General features: G+C 45.1%; 1 protein-coding gene across 1 annotated transcript in view; it reads right to left on the bottom strand.

The window, feature by feature from the left end:
- Nucleotides 1-436: 436 nt before the first annotated feature.
- The window catches only part of LOC126456333 (mite allergen Der f 3-like), a 50,007-nt gene continuing 24,850 nt past the window's right edge, over nt 437-25,593 (bottom strand). The window contains exons 4-6 of the mRNA XM_050092087.1: nt 20,255-20,371; nt 6,539-6,694; nt 437-598 (exon numbers count right to left, since the gene is read on the bottom strand). Coding sequence (XP_049948044.1) covers nt 437-598; nt 6,539-6,694; nt 20,255-20,371 — 435 coding nt within the window. The remainder of the gene's footprint in view (nt 599-6,538; nt 6,695-20,254; nt 20,372-25,593) is intronic.

Genomic DNA, 25,593 nt, shown 5'->3' with positions numbered 1-25,593 from the left:
CAGGTATTTTCACCGACACAATGTGTATGATTTTCAAGGAAGAATATTTCAGGTACAGTCCAAGTGTACACTTCAACAACCAAGTTCTCTTCCACGTCATCTAACGTTCGGAAAAATTGAATGGTAAATAAGTACACAGGAACTGGTGTCTTCACCATGTGTCATGATCGCAGCTTGATTTTTCGAGGTGATGACAAAGCAGACGACAGACCCTAGTAATTGGATATTTCCCAGTGTTGTGTATGTTTAGCTTTGAATGACAAATATTGTAATGCAGGGTTACGATTTCAGAATGAAAGCATCACAGACTACAAGACTGCCGACGAACAGAATTTTATTATCAGTTGTAGACATATATTGACATTGATAACTTATCGTAATAACAGTAATTTTGATCAGCATTTGAAAACTGTATTCAAATACATTTACAACGGTACTAGTGCGGCACCACTGATCCACTGGTGGTCTCGGTGATCCAGTTGACGTAGCTGGAGACTCGGGTGTTAATCGAGGGGTAGGGAGGGGTGGCACACCTGTAGCCCCACGACACCAGCCCCACAAGCTTTCCCTCGTAGACCAGCGGACCGCCTGAATCACCCTGCACAGACCGTTGGCTAAAATCAGTTGTGGTGCGTGTAGAAACTCGTATTTTAAAGGGCATAGTTCCCCCCTTTCTTATCACAACACACACTTGTTTTCCAGTTACTTAAAAATGTTCGTGATCAGACTCAACTCTAATTCGTATCCTTAAATATAAACTCTCAGTATTTTAATCTTCATTTTGAATAGGTCTACATTTTACACAACGATATTTATGGAAATAGCGTATAATGACATAATTATAAGAAACTGGCAGTTCAGTTAATACTGCAGACCAATACAGACTCACATGTAAGCTACCTTTGCTACAACACATTTTTCCAATAACATGTATTGCATTTTCTCCAACTCATCATTATTCTACTTTGTGTAGCTTGCAGATGTCCACAGTGGTCTAGGGGTAGCGTCTTTGATTATTAATCAAAACGTCGTCGGTCCTGGGTTCCAGTCCCGCCACCATATCGTGGATAAAAATCATCAGCAGTAGTGGCCGAAGACTTCCGGGGTAAGAAGTCACCCTCATTCTGTCAACGGCTTTGTCAAAGAGGGCAGAGAAGCGGACAGAGGGTCAAGGTACTCTCTTGCCCTTGGGATGGGATACTGCACCTACATCGCGGAAGAATTTACATCTACATCCATACTCCACAAGCCACCTGATGGCGTGTGGTGGAGGGTACCTTGAGTACCTCTATCGGTTCTCCCCAGCAATGATCAACAGCACCAGGATGCAGAAGTCAACGGAAACCACTGCATTTAAGGCACATAATGTATATCCACAGGACAAGTCGTCTGTAATTGAAAAGGTGCCATGATGATTTCTCCATTGGTAAAAGATTCCGGAATAGTCCACCCTTCGGATATCCGGAAGAGGACCGCCAGGGAAGAAATCGAAATGAGAAAAAGATTGAATAACCAACAAGAGGATAACGTTCTACGAGTCGCGGCGTGGAATGTCAGAAATATGGTCATGGTAGGGAACTTAGAAAATCTGAAAAGGGAAATGCAAAAACTCAATCTATATACAGTAAGGGTGAGTGAAGAGAAGTAGAAAGAAGACAAGCATTTCTGATAAGACGAGAATAGAGTAATATCAACAGCAGAAGAAAGTGGTATAACAGGAGTAGGATTCGTTATGGATAGTAAAGTTACTTAAAGGCTGAAATGTTTGCTTCAATGTGTGAAAGAATTTAAGAAGTAAAAATGTAGTTAAGTAGAAGATGCACTCATATAGACTGAAGGAAAAACAATTACAAAATCAAGACGGAGTTGTGCGGCATATACAAAAGCTGGTAGATGTCTTTCCACATGTAAAATGTGATGTCTAGTCAAATTTCGTGCCAGTCGCATACGAGTGGCGCTAGTAGAGCTACTATGAGGTTGAAAATCCTCTAAATCCTCGCGCGAACGAAAGAATGGCTGACATCGAAATAAGTGTCCAAGGAACAGAAAACCAACTGAAGTCACTCAGCAGAGGAAAGTCCACTGGACCTGACGGTATACCAATTCGATTCTACACGGAATACGCGAAAGAACTTGCCCCCCTTCTAACAGCCGTGTACCGCAAGTCTCTAGAGGAACGGAAGGTTCCAAATGATTGGAAAAGAGCGCAGGTAGTTCCAGTTTTCAAGAACGGACGTCGAGCAGATGCACATAACTATATACCCATATCTCTGACATCGATCTGTTGTAGAATTTTAGAACATGTTTTTGCTCGCATATCATGTCATTTCTGGAAACCCAGCATCTACTCTGTAGGAATCAACATGGATTCCAGAAACAGCGATCGTGTGAGAGCCAACTCGCTTTATTTGTTCATGAGACCCAGAAAATATTAGATACAGGCTCCCAGGTAAATGCCATTTTCCTTGACTTCCGGAAGGCGTACGATACAGTTCCGCACTCTCGCCTGATAAACAAAGTAAGAGCCTACGGAATATCAGACGAGCTGTGTGGCTGGATTGAAGAGTTTTTAGCAAACAGAATACAGCATGTTGTCCTCAATAGAGAGACGTCTACAGACGTTAAAGTAAACTCTGGTGTGCCACAGGGGAGTGTTATGGGACCATTGCTTTCCACAATATATATAAATGACCTAGTAGATAGTGTCGGAAGTTCCATGCGGCTTTTCGCGGATGATGCTGTAGTATGCAGAGAAGTTGCAGCATTAGAAAATTGCAGCGAAATGAAGGAAGATCTGCAGTGGATAGGCACTTGGTGCAGGGAGTGGCAACTGACCCTTAACATAGACAAATGTAATGTATTGCGAATACATAGAAAGAAGGATCCTTCATTGTATGATTATATGATAGCGGAACAGACACTGGTAGCAGTTACTTCTGTAAAATATCTGGGAGTATGCGTACGGAACGATTTGAAGTGGAATGATCATATAAAATTAATTGTTGGTAAGGCATGTGCGAGGCTGAGATTCATTGGGAGAGTCCTTAGAAAATGTAGTCCATCAACAAAGGAGGTGGCTTACAAAACACTCGCTCGATCTGTACTTGAGTATTGCTCATCAGTGTGGTATCCGTACCAGATCGGGTTGACGGAGGAGATAGAGAAGATCCAAAGAAGAGCGGCGCCTTTCGTCACAGGGTTATTTGGTAACCGTGATAGCGTTACGGAGATGTTTAACAAACTCGAGTGGCAGACTCTGCAAGAGAGGCGCTCTGCATCGCGGTGTCCAGGTTTCGAGAGGGTGCGTTTCTGGAGGAGGTATCGAATATATTGCTTCCCCCTACTTATACCTCCCGTGGAGATCACGAATGTAAAATTAGAGAGATTCGAGCGCGCATCGAGGCTTTTCGGCAGTCGTTCTTCCCGCGAACCATACGCGACTGGAACAGGAAAGGGAGGTAATGACAGTGGCACGTAAAGTGCCCTCCGCCACACACCGTTGGGTGGCTTGCGGAGCATAAATGTAGATGTAGATGAAATCAAGTTTGTTTCAAATAAACGTTGTAAAGCACGTGAGCTTTGGTTACCTTTGAGATTGGACGTCGTGAGTTGATGTTACTCAAAGAAGCCATTATCAACATCTCACTGAGTTTGAACAAGGTCGCCTAACAGGGCTACAAACGGTGGTCACGAGAACGTACGGCGAGAAGAAGAGCGGGCTCCGGACGACCACGTGGCACTACCAAGAGGGAAGACCACCGTGCTCGCCATATGGCTCTGTGGCTCTGGCGCATTGTATTGCATCTGCACCAGCAACTGAAGCAGCAGTTGGTACCAGAGTGACACAAAGAACTGTTACAAATCGGTTACTTCAAGGACAGCTCCGAGCCAGACGCCTTGTAGCGTGCATTCCATTGACCCCAAACCACCGCCATTTAGACTGAACTGGTGTCAAGAGAGAGCTCATTGGAGAGTAGGCTGGAGATCTATTGTGTTTTTTGATGAAATCTGGTTCTTCCTCTGTGGCAGTGACGGCCGTGTGTTGGTTAGAAGGAGACCAGTTGAAGGCCTGCAACCAACCAGTCTGCCTGATAGACACACTGGAGTTATGGTCTGGGGTGCGATTTCGCATGACACAAGGAGCACTCACGTGGCTATCCCACGCACCCTGACCGCATATTTGTACGACAGTCTGGTGATGCAGCCTGTTGTGCTGCCATTCATGAACAGCATTCTACGGAGTGTTTTCCACCAGGAGACCACTGGACCACATACCGCTGTTGTAACCCAACATGTCTTATAGGGTATCGACATGTTGCCTGGGCTTGCTCGTTCATCAGATCTGTCTGCAGTCGAGCACATATGAGACATCATAGGACGAGAACTCCTGCGTCATCCTAAAACAGCATTAACCTCCCCTGTATTGACCAAAAAGTGCAAACCGCGTGGAAACCCATCCCACAAACAGACAACCGTCACCTGTACAACACATTGCATGCACGTCTGCATGCTTGCATTCAACATATTGGCCTTTACACCGGTTATTAACGTTCCAGCATTTCACATTTGCAACAGATTATCTCACGATTACATTAACTTGTAATCTTTTAATGTTAATCGGTTACCTAGACAAATGAATTCCCAAAATTTCATTACTCTACATTAATTATTTTTTGGTGTTCTGACTTTTTCCGTCTTTGTATTACAATATTTTTTGGGTATTTATTAAAATCATATAACAAAATTCATAAAAAATGAAGGTCTCTTTATGTCCTAGAAAAAGTGTCAAACTAAAGGGGGCTATCCATCTTGTAGACGCAGGAGAAAGGGCAATACTTCTTCACCGAGAATATTTATAAAAAGTCCTGGCTGATGTTGACAGTAAACTGAATGAATGGACGCACTTAATGGTACGAAAAATACTCCCGAAACATCACACAGCCATCCCTCCGCACAATGCGGCTTAAGTGCGTCATCAGGTTGTTGGACACGCTTGTCAATTAGCATCTTTTTAGAATCATTGTTCCTTCCAAATACGATAGCTAATTTCTGCCATTCTGTCACGTCTCCACTTCACTAACGTGATTTACGTTAGCAGAGGAATGTCACACGACATTCTGGTACGGCCTAAACCATTTACAGTGGTCCTAATCAACCACGGTGCTCTTACAAGGATAGAGACTATTGTACTGTCCACTCACACTCAGCTTATTTAAACGTTGCGACCTAATTTAACGGTATAATCAGTAAGAAGTCAATCGTCACAGACAAAAAGGCACACACTGAGGAGACGAAAGTCATGCGATGCCTCCTGATATCGCGTCGGATCTCCTTTTGCCAGGAGTACCGCGGCAACTCGACGTAGCATGGACTCAACAAGTCGTTGGAAGCCCCCTGCAGAAATACTCAGCCCTGCTGCCTCTACGGCTGTTCATAATTGCCAAAGTGTTGCCGGTGCAGGATTTTGTACGCGAGTTGGCCTCTCGATTACGTCCCATAAGTGTTCCATGGGATTCGCGTAGGGCGATCTGGGTAGCCAAATAATTCACTGGAATTGTTCAGAATTATCGTCAAACCAACGTCGAATAGTTGTGATTCGGCGACTTGACATCTTTGTTTGGCAACAGGAAGTCCACGAAAGGCTGCGAATACTCTCCAAGTAGCCGAACATAATCAGTTCTGGTCAATGATCAGTTCAGATGGACCAAAGGGCACAGTTCATTCCATGTAAAAACAGCCCACACAATTATCGAACCATCACCAGCTTACACAATGACTTGTTGACAACTTGGATCCTTGGCTTCGTAGGGTCTGCGCCGCACTGGAACCGAACCATCAGCTCTTACCAACTGAAATCGAGACGCATCTGATCAGACCACGGTTTTCCGGTCGACTAGGTTCTAGCCGATATGGTCACGAGCCCAGGCGATGCCGTGCTGTTAGTAAAGGCCCTTGCGTAGTCGTTTACTGCCGTTGCCATTAAGGCGAAATTTTGCCGCACTGTCCTAAAGGATACGTTCGTCATATGTCCCACATTGATTTCTGCGGTTATGTCAAGCGCGGTTGCTTGTCTGTTAGCACTGACAACTACACAAGCGCCATTAACTTTGATTATCAGGTGAAAGCCGTCAATCACTGCGCTGTCGGTGGCGAGAGGTAATGCCTGAAATTTCTAGCTCGGCACACTCCTGACACTGTGGATTTCGCAATATTGAATTCCCTAACGATTTCCGAAGTGGAAGGTCTCATGCTTCTAGCTCCAACTACTATTCCACCTGCAAAATCTGTTAATTCTCGTCGTGAGGCCATAATCAGGTCGGAAACCTTATCACATGAATCACCTGAGTACAAATGATAGCTCTGTCAGTTCACTGTCCTTTTATACCTTGTATACGCGATGCTACTTCCATCTGTATATTACATACCGCTATCCCGTGACTTTTGTCACCTCCGCGTATTTCTGCATCGGACCTAGCGCTGTGCAATGTGTGCTCCTCTCCCAGACAGTCTTTTCACCACCAGCTTGCTCTGTACTTACGGTGCAGGAGTCGTAGTTTATGTCTTCAAAACGAGCAACGCATAACTGCGTATCGTAGATGGGGTCGTTCTCTGTGGCCCACACCGCCTGGCACTCCTCTTGGTTGACTGTTGTTAAGTCCACTTTTCGCAGGGAATATGGATGCGGCCCTCCAGCCTGCGAAAAAAAAAAAATCATTTCCTTATACCAAAGCAATGCTAACATGTTCCAGTTTTCAAAACCTCTGATTTAACAAATGGAAAAGCAGGGATTAGACAAAAATATAGACACACCGAGAACACAACACACTGCCGTGCCTTGTACGGTATAGGAAAACCATTGCCATTCAAAAAGAATTTCCAGTCGTTTAGGAATGGAAAATTACAAGTCCTGGATGGTTTTGAAAGGAATCTTGTATCATCCTTCTCGCAATATAATGTCAAATCAAGGTAGCGACAACCTTCTGCCCAAAGTAGACTGCAAAGGTTCGTTGGTACTGAGATCTTGTGACTGTGGTAGCCAGAAGATACGATAAAATTCATCATTGTGCTCATAAAGCCAGTCCTGGTTGATGTAAACTGTGTAAAAGGGGCCCTGTCTTCTTGGACACAGAATCACCATTGGTTAACAAACGTTGTACCATGGCATTTTGGAATTTTACCGGTATTTTATCACACGGGGTGTTCAAAAAGTCTCCCCACAGTGCCGTAAGATAGTTAGCCGCGCGTGCCGTATGCCGCAGTAAATATACCGAAATTAAACTCAGCGAAATACAAGTTATTAATTTATTGAATATTCATTTTTACTTAAAAATTTTCACATTGAATGTTGAAAGTGTCCCCCCTGTGGTTGAATACACAATTCAATTCGTCTAATCATGTTTCCAAACACAAGCTGAAACATTTCTTCTGTAACAGAAGCACTGAAAGTGGATACTGCAATTTTCAATTCATCGATGGATTTTGGACGGTTTTTATAGACAGTTACTTTCGCTGCACCCCAGGAGAAAAAGTCAAGAGGTGTTGGGTCAGGCGATCGTAGAGGCCAAAGTACATGTGAAATTATGCGGTCACCAAAAACATACGAGCTGTATGCGCGGTTGCACCATCTTGTTGAAAATAGCCGTTCAGTATTTCACTTAACACAAGTTCTCCTATGAATGGGTGCAGAATATCACTGCAGTATCGTTGTGCGTTTATTGTTTCGTTGAAAAATATTGGACCCACAATCCGACGTCTAGAAATTGCGATCCAAACTCCTATTTTCACAGAATGAAGTGGTTTCTCATGAACACGCAATGGATTTGCAGTACTCCACATACGATAATTTTGCGAGTTCATGTACCCGGATAAATGAAACCACGCTTCATCAGTGAGAAACGTTTCATTAAGACTATCCCTTCCATTTGGTTGAACGAAATTTTTGAACCATTGACAGTAATGTAGTCTCTTTCCCTGATCAGTATTTTTCAGTTCTTGCACGACTGTCGCTTTGTATGGGAAAAGTTCTAATTTTTTCCTTACAGCTGTGTGGGCCGTACCGACACTATCATCGATTTCCTGGGCGATTTTTCATACTGACTTGTTCGGACTCATGGACATTTTATCGGAAAAAACGAGTAGTTTATCCTCAGACAGACCGCTAGGACGACCACTTCTCGGTGCATCTGTCACTGAACCCGTACTTCGAAATTTGTTAGATCTCGCACAGTATCGCGATGTGGGAGTGTTGTCTCCGGGAAAACTGAATTAAATGTCTGACGAACTCCCAGCTTTGAACACTTCTTCGACGAAAAACACACGTTCTTTAATGGTTAGCATTTTAACAGTGACAAAAACGAAACAAACGAACAAAGGAATCAAATTTAAACGTTCACGTCAACACGTAACGACACACACCAACGATACTACTAACGCTGGCTGAGATAAACCAAACAGTGGAATGTTGGTAGAGTCCACTTGAAGGGAATTAACCCAGGCAGGCGAACAATCATACGGCACGCGCGGCTAACAATCATACGGCACTGCGGAGAGACTTTTTGAACACCCCGTATATGTGTTTCCAAATGTTATTGCACAATCTTTGTATATGACGTGAGTCACCTGTAACGACCACTCTTTTACACGTGCCACAAATTTTAACACAGTATAGACAGAAATAATATATAATATCATGAATTACAGTCTATTTTAAATCAGATATCATCTGACATTCAAGGTCTGAATTTGGAACGTTGTCGCAGTGAGTATCATCTGCAGGCAACCACTTCTGAACTCAGTTCTACAAGCGACAGAAAGTAGATTTTCAGGTTCCACAAATATAAATTGAAAAATCTGTAATTCAAATATGGAATACTTGCCTATAATGCCTCTAAGCGTGCCAGATACCTATTACTAGTTAGTTATATTAATGTTTTTGAAACACATGGAAATTTTCCTATCTGGATACCATTAAAAAATTATAACGTCAGAATCTCGAAAACTAGTGAAATAACTGAAATAGTTAGTTTCATTGAGTACCAAATACCTCACTCGACGACAGATTTATCCGGGATTACAGATTGCATTCCCTTTGCTGTGTATAAGCTTCGGAAAATGGACTTTTTCCAATGTTTTCAATTTTCTCGTACATGTATGAATTTTGAGATCTGTATCTCCTACAGTAATATCGTAGAAATTATGCAATTGACATATCGTGTGTGTCTCTAGGCGTATCAAATGTCTGTTCCTAGCAGAAAGAGCTAAGTTTTATTCTTGAAACATGGGAACTTTTCGCGCCTGGAAAGTGTACTATACGCAATCTGACAGGCACAATGATTTGCACAGAGGACGTGGCAACACGGTGGCAGTCAACAATGCCATTGGTACACTGTGGCGGGAGGAGTTCATTCCGCTCGCTGTCAAATGCCAGTTACTTTAAATAGGACTGTTAAGCAATTGAGGACAAGCGTATCGTAATACTACCTGGGAGTTCACCAGTGGTCTTCAATAATAATCATAGGTCGTCAAATATTCGTCGTTGTGTGAACTTCCTCTACGTTGTTCCCGTGGAGCACGTATCAGAACAGTAAAACAGCGCTTGTCAAGACCATCTGTATGATGTTAGAAGTAGATTGACAAAATTAAACCGTGTAACTCAATACCCAGCTGCCCCTACTGATCTTCTAGATACATCAGTATCTGTTGCTATTAAGTTCCATTTTCTGCAATACGCTACAAGTTACCCGCGATTAAACACTCATGTTTTTTTTTAAAAAAAAAGAGAGAGAGAGTTTTAGAACTACTAGAGTTAGGACGTTCGGATCAACGGGACATGTACATTAATATGTCCTGCAGAAATGGTATGAACGATGTCAGCCGGCGAGTTCGAGAGCAACACCGATATCGTGGAGCAACACCACCTAACTGTAAAATATGGCTGAGGCTCTCGTTGTCGCTGTAAATCAAAGGTAATGAATCAGTGTGACTTGAGCAGACGAGCAGGATACTTCGTATGCGCGAACCGTATCGTCAAATCACTGAGTTTGAAAGAGGGCGCTTTATTAACGTGTGAGACATCCATCGGGGGTGTGCTACTCGTCTGGGATGAAGTGTTTCGGCAGTGCAACGGCTGTATGCATAATGGTTCATTGAAGACCATAGAACACGACGAGATGGGTCAAGTCGCACCGCCGGCCGGGGTGGCCGAGCGGTTCTAGGCGCTACAGTCTGGAACCGCGCGACCGCTACGGTCCTGCCTCGGGTATGGATATGTGTGTGATGTCCTTAGGATAGGTTTAAGTAGTTATAAGTTCTAGGGGACTGATGACCTTAGAGGTTAAGTTCCATAGTGCTGAGAGCCATTTGAGCCAAGTCGCACCACCAAGACCACACGCCAATAAGATCGACACCTCATCCGAATGGCATTGCTGGAGATATCTGCATCCTCCTCGGCTCCGGCGGAACAGTGGAATAGCTTAACACACCGTTCAGGGGTGAAGTCCGTCGCCGTTTACTACGGCATGGGCTACGTCCGCGTCATCCACTTGTCCGCCTACCTTTGACGAATGTGTAGCAACATATTAGACGGAGCAATGGTACATGGAACGACTTTAATGTGGACAAGAAAGTGATAGCCTCATTTCGGTTCGGCGCAGCCAGGGTGAGCGGCACCACTGTGAGCGCATTCGCACAAGACATACAGCGCCAGCTCAACGCCTTATGGTGTGGTGTGCTATTGGTTACAACCACAATGACAACTGGTGCCTGTGACCAGTGTGACCTATGTGAATGACATTCTGCGATGCTTTCTGCACGACATCCGAGACCCCATTTTTCAGCAAGACAATGCACGACGACATGTTACTGCACGAGCACGTACCTTCTTGGTGTCACAGGATATTAGCCTATTATGAAACTTCCTGGCAGATTAAAACTGTGTGGCGGACCGAGACTCGAGCTCGGGACCTTTGCCTTTCGCGGGCAAGTGCTCTACCAACTGAGCTACCCAAGCACGACTCACGCCCCGTCCTCACAGCTTTACTTCTGCCAGTACCTCGTCTCCTACCTTCCAAACTTTACAGAAGCTCTCCTGCGAGCCTTGCAGTTTTAATCTGCCAGGAAGTTTCGTATCAGCGCACACTCCGCTGCAGAGTGAAAATCTCATTCTGAAAACATCCCCCAGGCTGTGGCGAAGCCATGTCTCCGCAGTATCCTTTCTTTCAGGAGTGCTAGTTCTGCAAGGTTCGCAGGAGAGTTTCTGTAAAGTTTGGAAGGTAGGAGACGAGGTACTGGCAGAAGTAAAGCTGTGAGGACGGGGCGTGAGTCGTGCTTGGGTAGCTCAGTTGGTAGAGCACTTGCCCGCGAAAGACAAAGGTCCCGAGTTCGAGTCTCGGTCCGGCACACAGTTTTAACCTGCCAGGAAGTTTCATATCAGCGCACACTCCGCTGCAGAGTGAAAATCTCATTATGTTAGCCTTTTGCCCTGGCCCGCTAGATCACCAGACTCGCCACCAATCGAAAGTGTGTGGGACATGGCGAAATGCCGGGTGCCGTCCTGTGACTTAATGCCTGTCGCCACAGATTAATTGTGGAAACAGGTGAAAGGAGCATGGATGGCTATACTACAGAGGACGCCATTCGCGCCTTATACGCGTCGATGCCATCAGGTAAGGAACAAGTTACCAGGGCGAAATGGCAGACCGTGTCCTACCATGCAACGGGACACATACCGAACCGAGGTGACTGAAATGCTAACCATTGCTGCAGAACGTACTAATGTACACGTCCTGTGAATATGAACGCCGTATCTCTAGTCGGTCAGGGTGTTCTATTTTATCTGAGCATGAGTGTACTTCAATAGCAGTTGCTTCTGAGATTGCCAGCTGCTCTATTTTTCGCGGAGAGTAAGTTCACAATATTGAAGTTCCTGAAAGAGTTGTGAATATCTAACTCCTTGTCATTACTCATAGTTACCTCATTCGTCTGCTTAGGTTGTATATCTTGACAGCAACATCTGAACACTTGTTTCTTCCCACTTTTTCTGTAACAATGGTCCCCAATCATTGTGCTATAATGTTCCAGCCATTATCGAAGTAGTTTCAGTATACAGCCTTTCTAGATTTCTGCTCATGGAGGCGACCAAATAATTTTTCTCTATCTCAAATACCTTCTGCTGCGCACCTCACGTGGTTTGCAAAGTATAGATGTAGATGTATACGGTGACCGAAACAAGGATGCAAAGAAATAAAGGAGAATGATAAAAAAAAGTGAAATGATGGTGTGGCCCCTATCCGGGGATGTTCGGCTACCGAGTGCGAATCTTATTACAGTCGACGCCACACTGGGCGATTTGCCTGCCGGTGAAGGGGATGAGGACTACACAGCACTCAGTCCACGAGCGGAGAAAATCTCCAACCCGGCCGGGAATCGGACCCGGGCCCGCTGCATGGTAGGCAAGCACGTAAGTACCTTTTTTAATCTCATTTTGTTTCTTATTGTTCGTTGCATTTGTACGGAGCGGACGTCCCATGACATCCGTTGAAGTTCATCGTTGATCCATCTACTCGGTCTTTTGTTGCAGAGGGCGACTAACCCTCTGACAGAACACGCTGAGCTACTGTGCCGGCACCACTCAGCTAAGCAGGCCGACAGGAAGGCTTTTGACACTGCGCCACACAAGCGGCTCGTAGTGAAATTGCGTACTTACGGAATATCGTCTCAGTTATGTGACTGGATTTGTAATTTCTTGTCAGAGAGGTCACTTTTCATAATACACTCCTGGAAATGGAAAAAAGAACACATTGACACCGGTGTGTCAGACCCACCATACTTGCTCCGGACACTGCGAGAGGGCTGTACAAGCAATGATCACACGCACGGCACAGCGGACACACCAGGAACCGCGGTGTTGGCCGTCGAATGGCGCTAGCTGCGCGGCATTTGTGCACCGCCGCCGTCAGTGTCAGCCAGTTTGCCGTGGCATACGGAGCTCCATCGCAGTCTTTAACACTGGTAGCATGCCGCGACAGCGTGGACGTGAACCGTATGTGCAGTTGACGGACTTTGAGCGAGGGCGTATAGTGGGCATGCGGGAGGCCGGGTGGACGTACCGCCGAATTGCTCAACACGTGGGGCGTGAGGTCTCCACAGTACATCGATGTTGTCGCCAGTGGTCGGCGGAAGGTGCACGTGCCCGTCGACCTGGGACCGGACCGCAACGACGCACGGATGCACGCCAAGACCGTAGGATCCTACGCAGTGCCGTAGGGGACCGCACCGCCACTTCCCAGCAAATTAGGGACACTGTTGCTCCTGGGGTATCGGCGAGGACCATTCGCAACCGTCTCCATGAAGCTGGGCTACGGTCCCGCACACCGTTAGGCCGTCTTCCGCTCACGCCCCAACATCGTGCAGCCCGCCTCCAGTGGTGTCGCGACAGGCGTGAATGGAGGGACGAATGGAGACGTGTCGTCTTCAGCAATGAGAGTCGCTTCTGCCTTGGTGCCAATGATGGTCGTATGCGTGTTTGGCGCCGTGCAGGTGAGCGCCACAATCAGGACTGCATACGACCGAGGCACACAGGGCCAACACCCGGCATCATGGTGTGGGGAGCGATCTCCTACACTGGCCGTACACCACTGGTGATCGTCGAGGACACACTGAATAGTGCACGGTACATCCAAACCGTCATCGAACCCATCGTTCTACCATTCCTAGACCGGCAAGGGAACTTGCTGTTCCAACAGGACAATGCACGTCCGCATGTATCCCGTGCCACCCAACGTGCTCTAGAAGGTGTAAGTCAACTACCCTGGCCAGCAAGATCTCCGGATCTGTCCCCCATTGAGCATGTTTGGGACTGGATGAAGCGTCGTCTCACGCGGTCTGCACGTCCAGCACGAACGCTGGTCCAACTGAGGCGCCAGGTGGAAATGGCATGGCAAGCCGTTCCACAGGACTACATCCAGCATCTCCACGATTGTCTCCATGGGAGAATAGCAGCCTGCATTGCTGCGAAAGGTGGATATACACTGTACTAGTGCCGACATTGTGCACGCTCTGTTGCCTGTGTCTATGTGCCTGTGGTTCTGTCACTGTGTTCATGTGATGTATCTGACCCCAGGAATGTGTCAATAAAGTTTCCCCTTCCTGGGACAATGAATTCACGGTGTTCTTATTTCACTTTCCAGGAGTGTAATTGACGGAAAGTCATCGAGTAAAACAGATGTGATTTCTGACGTTGCCCAACGTAGGCTCTTTGCTGTTCCTTCTCAATATAAACGATTTGGGAGACAATCTGAGCAGACGTCTTGCGTTGTTTGCAGATGACGCTGTCGTTTACCGACTAATAAAGTCATCAGAAGATCAAAACAAACTGCAAAATGATTTAGAAAAAAATATCTGAATGGTGCGGAAAGTGGCAGTTGACCCTAAATAACGAAACGTTTGAGGTCATCCACATGAGTGCTAAAAGAAACTCGTTAAACTTCGGTTACACAATAAATCAGTCTAATCTAAAAGCCGTAAATTCAACTAAATACCTAGGTATTACAATTACGAACAACTTAAATTGGAAGGAACACATAGAAAATGTTATGGGCACGGCTAACCAAAGACTACGGTTTATTGGCAGGACACTTAAAAATGTAATAGACTTACTAAGGAGACTGCCTACACTACGCTTGTCCGTCCTCGTTTAGAATACTGCTGCGCGGTGTGGGATCCTTACCAGATACGACTGACGGAGTACATCGAAAAAGTTCAAGGAAAGGCAGCACGTTTTGTATTATCGCGAAATATGGGACAGAGTGTCACAGTAATGATACAAGATTTGGGCTGGACATCATTAAAAGAAGGGCGTTTTTCGTTGCGACGGAATCTTCTCACGAAATTCCAATCACCAACTTCCTCGTCCGAAAGCGAAAATATTTTGTTGACTCCAACCTACATAGGGAGGAACGATCACCACGATAAAATAAGGGAAATCAGAGCTCGTACGGAAAGATATAGGTGTTCATTCTTTCCGCGCGCTATACGAGATTGGAATAATAGGGACTTGTGAAGGTGGTTCGATGAACCCTCTGCCAGGCACTTAAATGTGATTTGCAGGGATGTAGATGTAGCTATACGAACACGTACAATAGTGACAGAAATATTCGTTTTCCTAATAGAACATAATAAATATGTGTGTGACATCAGAACGGCAATAGCGGAAGAGATAAGTGTTCCACTGTGTAAAAATAAAGGAACCGATTGAACAGCATAAAAGTCCGTAGGCAACACACTAATTAGCGGGATATTATATAAAGGTTTCCAGTCTCAAGTGGACGAAGAGCAGAAAAATAGAATATGTTTCATTGTATGCAGATGACAAATCGTTAAAGGAGTCGTAAATATTAAACTACCGGCATAAATATCTAACAGTGTTACATGGGTTATGTAAACAACTGTATAGCTATTTTTTTTCGAAATTAGCATTGTAGGCCTAATTTTCAATGGAGCATAGCTGTATAACATATACTGAGGCAACTCTTGACAAGTGTCTTTAGTAAAATGTGTAACTACCATAACATTTGACGTCTAGTTATCGGTCCTTTGTATATGTAAATAGCTTTAAGCCAAAATTCATATAATCTCCACAAAATGTTAATGTGTAATAATAATTCAGGTCTATTTCTATCAGAAAACTGCATGCCGCACGAGAGCATTTATGAGGTCCAAAATAGGACGAATTTTTTTCTCTCTCGCTCAGTAAGCGAATGGAGCCAGACAGAAGATCACTAAATTGACCTGCCATTCTCGCCAGTGGTTCGCGAAGTGTATTTATAGATATAGATATAACTATGAAGGTCTAGTTGCTTAATCAAACCATGTCGTTGGAAACACATGTATTTCCACATCCGCCAAATTTTAAGCAACAGGAAAAGCAGCAGATATAGTGTGCAACATTAGAGAAAAATTCCACCGTTTTATTATTATTTTTTTACCCAAACACTTTTCACTGATTTCTGTGCTTTCGTCAGCTGATTTCGATTATTTTCATTCATTTTTAATCTTTTATTGCTGGTCGTTTTCAACTAGGTCGTTTCCAACTACTGTGTAGCTATCTTCAGAGCACTTATATCCGAAATCATTGTGACTCACTGTAAATACAATCGCACGTGGAACCACATTGCCATTACAAATAACAAACGGTTGAGTTTAACTGTGAGTTTAACTGTGAGTTTAAATGTTTGTTATAATCGGCCGACAGCCTGGTCATAGTGCATCCGATCTCCTTCGTCCGTTTATGGCGGGATCAAGGAGGTTAGGTTAGCTTAGGTTAGAATCTATTCCATGTATAAAGTAGGTTCGATTTTAACCTCTTAGGATGGGATGCATACCACTAAGTCTGTGTGCTTAGAAACGAGTGTTGCACATCGGCTTTTGATATTAAAAAGAAGCGGACTGCGTGTGAATCAGCTTTTCTGCCTCGAAGAAAACATGGCGAGTACTGTACACTCTGTCCTCAGTTGCCGGAATAACCAGATGGGTTTTACGAATATATGAGATGACGGGAGAAACGTTCTGTTACATACTCGAGATAGTTCTTGGTGACCTTGAAATGCAGGTTACAAACACTCTGCTTCGCTGTATTTATTGAAGGTTGTGAAGACATACGTCAAGTTAACTTGAATGATTGTCAGTCAGCATACGTGTGAAAGGCAAGCATAAGGTATCCTGAACTCCTAAACTCAACAGAACTAGCGCCAGTAAGCATTACTAATAATCTGTAGACAACTAAAGCCAATCTACCACCAAAAAAAAAAAAAAAAAAAAAAAAATCCAGTTTAGTAGCTGTAAGCATATAACATACACCATCAGTCTCACTTCAACAAATTATTTTTTGAATTTGTAATCTCTGTCTAAGATTTCCAATAAAGATTTTGCCTGCTTGTGGTTTTCAGCAAACCTGTGATTTTAGTCCATAGATTCCGAAGTATGTCCCGGTTATGATATTTTCGTTCTCAAGATGCCACAAATACACTCTTTCTTCGACTAAACTTATCAGTTTCTCACACTCCATATTTTTCGTGTTACAACGTCGGTCGATTTGAATGGGCTCTAGGCACTATGGGACTTAACATCTGAGGTCATCAGTGCCCTAGACTTGGAACTACGTAAACCTAACTAACCTAAGCACATCACACACATCCATGCCCGAGGCAGGATTCGAACCTGCGACCGTAGCAACTGCGTGGTTCCAGACTGAAGCGCCTGGAACCGCTCGACCACGGCGGCCGGCCCTCGGTGGATTTGAACGAAGAAAACAAACTGATATGAATTTCACCGATTGTTGTCCGCAGTCTGTATGTTCTGACTATAAGATCGGTTACAGTGTGGCTGCGGAAGTAATGGAGTACTGATTCGAAAAGATCGGCGGTCTTCGACCGATGTCGGTCGTCGCCGGAATCCAGCGATATCGGTGCTACTGCGACAGCAGCCTTAAGCTACCAGCGAAACATTCGTCGCATCGTCGCTCTGTCGAGTTTATGGCGGACTTGTGTTTTCAGTGCGTTCAGTTGTGTGTAACGGAGAGTGTTTGTAGTAAATGCACTTAAACCTCTCGAGTGCAAGACCTACAGGTATGCCTTAACATACAGCTCAGAGTCTTCGATTGCTTCTGTGTTTACATTGGAAATAAAGAGTTATACTGGTACAAAATTCCAGGGTCACAGCAGGGGACAGCTCTAAAGATATGTGTCATTAAGAACTAAATAAAGACTTGTTTTATCTGACTGTGGTTGTTAATCGAGTGTTCTCCTTTCCACCTGGGTATTGTAATGAATCCTGCCTCCTCATAACTTCCGTACTTCAATTGAAATGTTCGATTCCGTATAAATTTCGGCCTGACTAAATGAGTCAAAAGGCACTTTACACAGAAACTAATATTATTGTGCTTTATTTTTCATGTAAAAATTTCTCTTTTCATTTCTATTTTGTCTAATTTTATTGTCGATAGTTCAATCAACTATTATACAAGGACTGAAAGCTGATAATCATATAAATAATTATTTCCAGACAACATTATGCAAATTTTACCTGAAAAGTAATTTCAGATAAGACTTTCATCTGGAACGCATGTACTTAATACTTACAGAAATTTTAGGAGCCATAATACACTCCTGGAAATTGAAATAAGAACACCGTGAATTCATTGTCCCAGGAAAGGGAAATTTTATTGACACATTCCTGGGGTCAGATACATCACATGATCACACTGACAGAACCACAAGCACATAGACACAGGCAACAGAGCATGCACAATGTCGGCACTAGTACAGTGTATATCCACCTTTCGCAGCAATGCAGGCTGCTATTCTCCCATGGAGACGATCGTAGAGATGCTGGATGTAGTCCTGTGGAACGGCTTGCCATGCCATTTCCACCTGGCGCCTCAGTTGGACCAGCGTTCGTGCTGGACGTGCAGACCGCGTGAGACGACGCTTCATCCAGTCCCAAACATGCTCAATGGGGGACAGATCCGGAGATCTTGCTGGCCAGGGTAGTTGACTTACACCTTCTAGAGCACGTTGGGTGGCACGGGATACATGCGGACGTGCATTGTCCTGTTGGAACAGCAAGTTCCCTTGCCGGTCTAGGAATGGTAGAACGATGGGTTCGATGACGGTTTGGATGTACCGTGCACTATTCAGTGTCCCCTCGACGATCACCAGTGGTGTACGGCCAGTGTAGGAGATCGCTCCCCACACCATGATGCCGGGTGTTGGCCCTGTGTGCCTCGGTCGTATGCAGTCCTGATTGTGGCGCTCACGTGCACGGCGCCAAACACGCATACGACCATCATTGGCACCAAGGCAGAAGCGACTCTCATCGCTGAAGACGACACGTCTCCATTCGTCCCTCCATTCACGCCTGTCGCGACACCACTGGAGGCGGGCTGCACGATGTTGGGACGTGAGCGGAAGACGGCCTAACGGTGTGCGGGACCGTAGCCCAGCTTCATGGAGACGGTTGCGAATGGTCCTCGCCGATACCCCAGGAGCAACAGTGTCCCTAATTTGCTGGGAAGTGGCGGTGCGGTCCCCTACGGCACTGCGTAGGATCCTACGGTCTTGGCGTGCATCCGTGCGTCGCTGCGGTCCGGTCCCAGGTCGACGGGCACGTGCACCTTCCGCCGACCACTGGCGACAGCATCGATGTACTGTGTAGACCTCACGCCCCACGTGTTGAGCAATTCGGCGGTACGTCCACCCGGCCTCCCGCATGCCCACTATACGCCCTCGCTCAAAGTCCGTCAACTGCACATACGGTTCACGTCCACGCTGTCGCGGCATGCTACCAGTGTTAAAGACTGCGATGGAGCTCCGTATGCCACGGCAAACTGGCTGACACTGACGGCGGCGGTGCACAAATGCTGCGCAGCTAGCGCCATTCGACGGCCAACACCGCGGTTCCTGGTGTGTCCGCTGTGCCGTGCGTGTGATCATTGCTTGTACAGCCCTCTCGCAGTGTCCGGAGCAAGTATGGTGGGTCTGACACACCGGTATCAATGTGTTCTTTTTTCCATTTCCAGGAGTGTAGTTTCAGTTAGTGTCGCCATTGGTCAACGTAACTGTCAAGTTCCTTGTGTTGTGTTGTAATGTTGCAAAATTCATTCTCTTAACAGGCGCTGTTGTAGAAAGTGGCTGGCCGCGGTGGCCAAGCGGTTCTAGGCGCTGCAGTCCGGAACCGCGCGACTGGTGCGGTCGTAGGTTCCAATCCTGCCTCGGGCATGGATGTGTTCTTAGGTTAGTTAGGTTTAAGTAGTTCTACGTTCTAGGGGACTGATGACCTCCGATGTTTAGTCCCATAGTGCTCAGAGCCGTTTGAACCATTGTAGAAAGTGTCAAGAATTTATGATGACGTGAAAAATCAATAATTTACGTGGGGCTTTTACTGAGACAAAAACCTCCTACCGAATTGTTTGGAAATCATCAACAGAAACCGGTAACATAGACAACAAGGCAGCCGTAGGAAGATAAGTAACATTTGTCTGCTAATATGTGTAATGTTTCTGCCCTTATGAAAGTATATGAACGTTGAAAACACTAGAGTAGTTAGTTCAATGCAGGATATTTACTTTCTGTACTGCTACGAACATTTTGATAGTAAGGGATACGTAATATTATAGCATGTAAAGGAGAAGACAACAGAAAATATTGGATATTATGAGAAGTTGATAGCAGAAAATATAGATTTGGTAGACGGTACTTACCCAGAGATCTCCCCAGCCCATGACAGTGATGTTGACGCCATCTGGAAGCAGTTCCCCCTGCTCTGGCAGCGGTATTGGCGCCACTGTCTCGCCATCAAATTGAAAATCTGGCGTCACCTGCAAAAGCATGAACAATAATACTTAGTTGAAAAGGGATTTTTGTAAATAAACGTAACGAAATGCACTTGTATTAAATCAGGCAATTAGTTTAGAAAAGAAGACACTAGGAACAGTAGACGAGTTTTACTATTTGGGCAGCAAAATTACTGGCTGTAGCGGTGTAAGTAGGCTGTTTATGTTTTCTCTATGTAAGTAGGCTGTTTATGTTTTCTCTATGTAAGTAGGCTGTTTATGTTTTCTCTATGTAAGTAGGCTGTTTAGGTTTTTTATTGGTAACGCCACCTCTGTATGAAAATCACTGGCTGTGTTGTGTGCAGTCTGTGGCTAGTTTGCATTGTTGTCTGCCATTGTAGTGTTGGGCAGCGGCAGCTGGGCTGTTAACAGCGCGTAGCGTTGCACAGTTGGAGGTGAGCCGCCAGCAGTGGTGGATGTGGGGAGAGAGATGGCGGAGGTTTCTAATTTGTCATGAACTGATATATATATTATGACTTGTGATGATATTAAGGTAAATACATTGTTTGCTCTCTATTAATATCTTTCATTTGCTAACTATCCCTATCAGTAGTTAGTGCCTTCAGTAGTTTGAATCTTCTATTTAGCTGGCAGTAGTGGCGCTCGCTGTATTGCAGTAGCTTGAGCAGCGAAGATTTTTGTGAGGTAAGTGATTTGTGAAAGGTATAGTTTAATGTTTGTCAGGCCCATTCTTTAGTAGGGAATTTTGAAAGTCAGATTGCGTTGCGCTAAAAATATTGTGTGTCAGGTTAAGCACAGTCATGTATAATTGTTCAAAAGGGGACGTTTCATATGGCGACCCTGCCAGGATTCGAACCTGGAATCTTCTGATTTTTCTTGTAGTTTGTGTATTTAGTGTAGCTTTTGTTTATTGCTAGCGCGTAATTGTAGAGAGAATCTCCTTTGTAGTTGTAGCCTTTCATTGTTGTACAGTAAAACAGTTGTGGCATGCATATACACTCCTGGAAATTGAAATAAGAACACCGTGAATTCATTGTCCCAGGAAGGGGAAACTTTATTGACACATTCCTGGGGTCAGATACATCACATGATCACACTGACAGAATCACAGGCACATAGACACAGGCAACAGACCATGCACAATGTCGGCACTAGTACAGTGTATATCCACCTTTCGCAGCAATGCAGGCTGCTATTCTCCCATGGAGACGATCGTAGAGATGCTGGATGTAGTCCTGTGGAACGGCTTGCCATGCCATTTCCACCTGGCGCCTCAGTTGGACCAGCGTTCGTGCTGGACGTGCAGACCGCGTGAGACGACGCTTCATCCAGTCCCAAACATGCTCAATGGGGGACAGATCCGGAGATCTTGCTGGCCAGGGTAGTTGACTTACACCTTCTAGAGCACGTTGGGTGGCACGGGATACATGCGGACGTGCATTGTCCTGTTGGAACAGCAAGTTCCCTTGCCGGTCTAGGAATGGTAGAACGATGGGTTCGATGACGGTTTGGATGTACCGTGCACTATTCAGTGTCCCCTCGACGATCACCAGTGGTGTACGGCCAGTGTAGGAGATCGCTCCCCACACCATGATGCCGGGTGTTGGCCCTGTGTGCCTCGGTCGTATGCAGTCCTGATTGTGGCGCTCACCTGCACGGCGCCAAACACGCATACGACCATCATTGGCACCAAGGCAGAAGCGACTCTCATTGCTGAAGACGACACGTCTCCATTCGTCCCTCCATTCACGCCTGTTGCGACACCACTGGAGGCGGGCTGCACGATGTTGGGGCGTGAGCGGAAGACGGCCTAACGGTGTGCGGGACCGTAGCCCAGCTTCATGGAGACGGTTGCGAATGGTCCTCGCCGATACCCCAGGAGCAACAGTGTCCCTAATTTGCTGGGAAGTGGCGGTGCGGTCCCCTACGGCACTGCGTAGGATCCTACGGTCTTGGCGTGCATCCGTGCATCGCTGCGGTCCAGTCCCAGGTCGACGGGCACGTGCACCTTCCGCCGACCACTGGCGACAACATCGATGTACTGTGGAGACCTCACGCCCCACGTGTTGAGCAATTCGGCGGTACGTCCACCCGGCCTCCCGCATGCCCACTATACGCCCTCGCTCAAAGTCCGTCAACTGCACATACAGTTCACGTCCACGCTGTCGCGGCATGCTACCAGTGTTAAAGACTGCGATGGAGCTCCGTATGCCATGGCAAACTGGCTGACACTGACAGCGGCGGTGCACAAATGCTGCGCAGCTAGCGCCATTCGATGGCCAACACCGCGGTTCCTGGTGTGTCCACTGTGCCGTGCGTGTGATCATTGCTTGTACAGCCCTCTCGCAGTGTCCGGAGCAACTATGGTGGGTCTGACACACCGGTGTCAATGTGTTCTGTTTTCCATTTCCAGGAGTGTAGATTTGCACCAAGTATTTCGCAGCTGAAATTAACTAGATATTATTTTCAGTGTTATGTTAATGTGTTCTCTTATTTTTGCTCTTCAAATTGTGTTTTTCTGTGTTGTCGTGTGAAATACTGTGACAATAATGGCGTGTGAAAAACGTAACACTAGGCTCCAAAGTAAACTGAGAAATGACAGTGAAAATGAAAGCAGTGTGTTAGCGCCACCGAGTAATGAATTAACTGATGTTCAAAGTAGTAATTTGGTAATCGTGCATAGGGAAATGGAGCGGGCTGCAAACAATGGTGTAGACAGTGAAACAGGTAGTGAACAGGGAAGCATTATCGATCGATCGGTCGGCAACAGCTCGCCTCAGGAATCCGAAATGACAGGACACAATTTCGCAAATACTGTAGATTCAGGTTTTGGGTCATCACCGTTTTCTCAAATAAGTCAAGACACATTTTCTGCTTGTCAAAATGTGAATGTTGCCGGTGCAAATGCACTGCCGAAAAGCGTAGAGAAACAGATTCCAGACACTAATACATTATTATTGCAATTAATGCAACAAATGGAACAAAATCAGAGACAAACACAGCAAAAGCTTGAAAAGTTAGACACAATGGAACAAAATCTTCAAAAGTTAGACGCAATGGAACAACACCAGAGACAAACACAGCAACAGTTAGACACAATGGAACAAAATCTTCAAAAGTTAGACACCACACTTGAACAAACACGTGAAGATTTAACTATTGAGTTGCATAAAATCGAATCGAAATGTCAAAAAGTCTGTAACGACGTAAAAACACAAATTTGTGAGCATTTTCAACCTATTTTTTCGCGGCATGAAAATGCATTACAGAATCACGAAGCAGCCATAAAAGAACTGCAAATTATTGTTCATGAAAATCATGAGACCTTGCAAGCTAAAATTGACTCAGTTGCATCTACCGATTCGGTTACGCAACTTGCAAAAACTCAGGAAAACTTAAAGGACACAGTAGAAAGACACATGGAGGAAATTAGTTCATTATCAGAGAAAGTAGTTGAACTTTCGGATCAGCTAAATAATTTATCTACGAAGGTAGATGATAATCTGAATGACACAAAACCGGTAGTCTTTAATAACACAGAAGAGAGCGAACAAATTAGGAAACTGAAACAAAATCTGAATCAAATTGATACGCAACACCAAAGAGAAATCCGGGAAGTACAAGATCAGCTAACACAGGTAATACAAGAATTACGTATTTCAGAGGACACTCGCGCTCCAACACGGGAAGAGGGACTTAGAAACACGGAAAAGCTGCAAAATAATAACACAGGGCATTTCGGAAGTAATGAAAGAAATTGGGAATGTGCACCGAATTTTGAGATGGAACCGCCGAAGCGACGTAACAATGACCGACATGCGACTCGCCGACATGATGATTTTGACTATAAGCTGTTCATTACTACACGTAAATTCAAAACGTTTAAGAATTCTGCCAACGACATTCATCCACAAGCATGGCTCCATCAATTCTCTCATTGTTTTCCTCCCAACTGGTCGTTGGAACACAGATTAGAATTTATGTGTGGCTACTTAGAGAATGAACCAGCTGTAAGAATGCGATCGGTAATTCACGATTGCCACAGTGAAGGAGAGTTTTACCATGCCTTCCTCTCAGCATATTGGTCTCAAGCCACACAAGACCGTGTAAAACATAGCATCATAATGATGAAACGTTTCGAACAATCTGAATTTTCCAGTCTTATGAAATATTTTGAAGACATGTTGCATAAGAATCAGTATCTTTCAAACCCATACAGCCCCTCAGAACTCATCCGCATTTGCTTAATCAAACTGCCTGAACATTTACGACATATTATTTTGGCAGGACGTTGCAAAGACGACATTGAAGCATTTCAGGGACTGTTACAAGAATTAGAAATTGACACTGACAATCGCGGAACGCGAAACCAGGAACACAGCAATTACAGGTCACATCCGTCGCAATTCCGCGATGAAAGAAGTAATAACTTTACACGACAAGGCTATTCTCACAACACAAATCGTGACCAAAACAGACACCACCCGTATGACAACCGTTGGCAGAGTAGTAATAACTACAGGGAAAGATCACCTCTCCGTGGTAATGACTATCACAGAGACAATAAGATAAACAGACAATACGGGAACCAAAATAAATACTATCAAGGGAGACAGAATAACTTTAGACGCAACGGACCAGCGCGCAGTTACGATTCAGGGAGAGATTCTCCACCATGTGACCGACAAGAAAGAAACTATGGAATCTACCGACATGACGACAGACGATATGATCGTAACGACAGACCTGAATTGCATCAGAACTGGCGGGATTCAAACAGAGCAGGGCCCTCTCGTCACGGTGAATTTGTAGACGTTAGGTCTCCAAATCCCAATAACGACGCGCGCCAACAAAGAGACAATAGGCAATGACTCATACCGCAGGCAGCCACAAAACGCACGTATGAAACTAACGACGCAGCTGCCGTAGCTAGTAATTACGTAAAAATGGAAGACATTAGGGACATTTTACTCCAAGAACACGACGTAAAACATAACAACATTGCATATCCTGTGATTCACATTACAGTAAATGACGTAAAATTTACGGCAGTACTTGACTCTGGCAGTCCCATTTCAGTAATCAGTGAAACAGCCTTTAGCAAATGCAACAAATCGAACGATTGCCCCACACTTCCGTTACGTAAGATTAAATTACAAGGTGCAATCTTTGGAAAAAGTGTAGATGTACGCCAACAAACCAATTTAGAATTCTTTTGTCAAAGCCACAGCTTCTCTATGAACTTT

Source organism: Schistocerca serialis, chromosome 1 (assembly GCF_023864345.2).
Source record: "Schistocerca serialis cubense isolate TAMUIC-IGC-003099 chromosome 1, iqSchSeri2.2, whole genome shotgun sequence".
NCBI lineage: Eukaryota > Metazoa > Arthropoda > Insecta > Orthoptera > Acrididae > Schistocerca > Schistocerca serialis.
The sequence above is the reverse complement of the archived record's forward strand: the minus strand, read 5'-3'. Positions and strand labels throughout refer to the sequence as shown.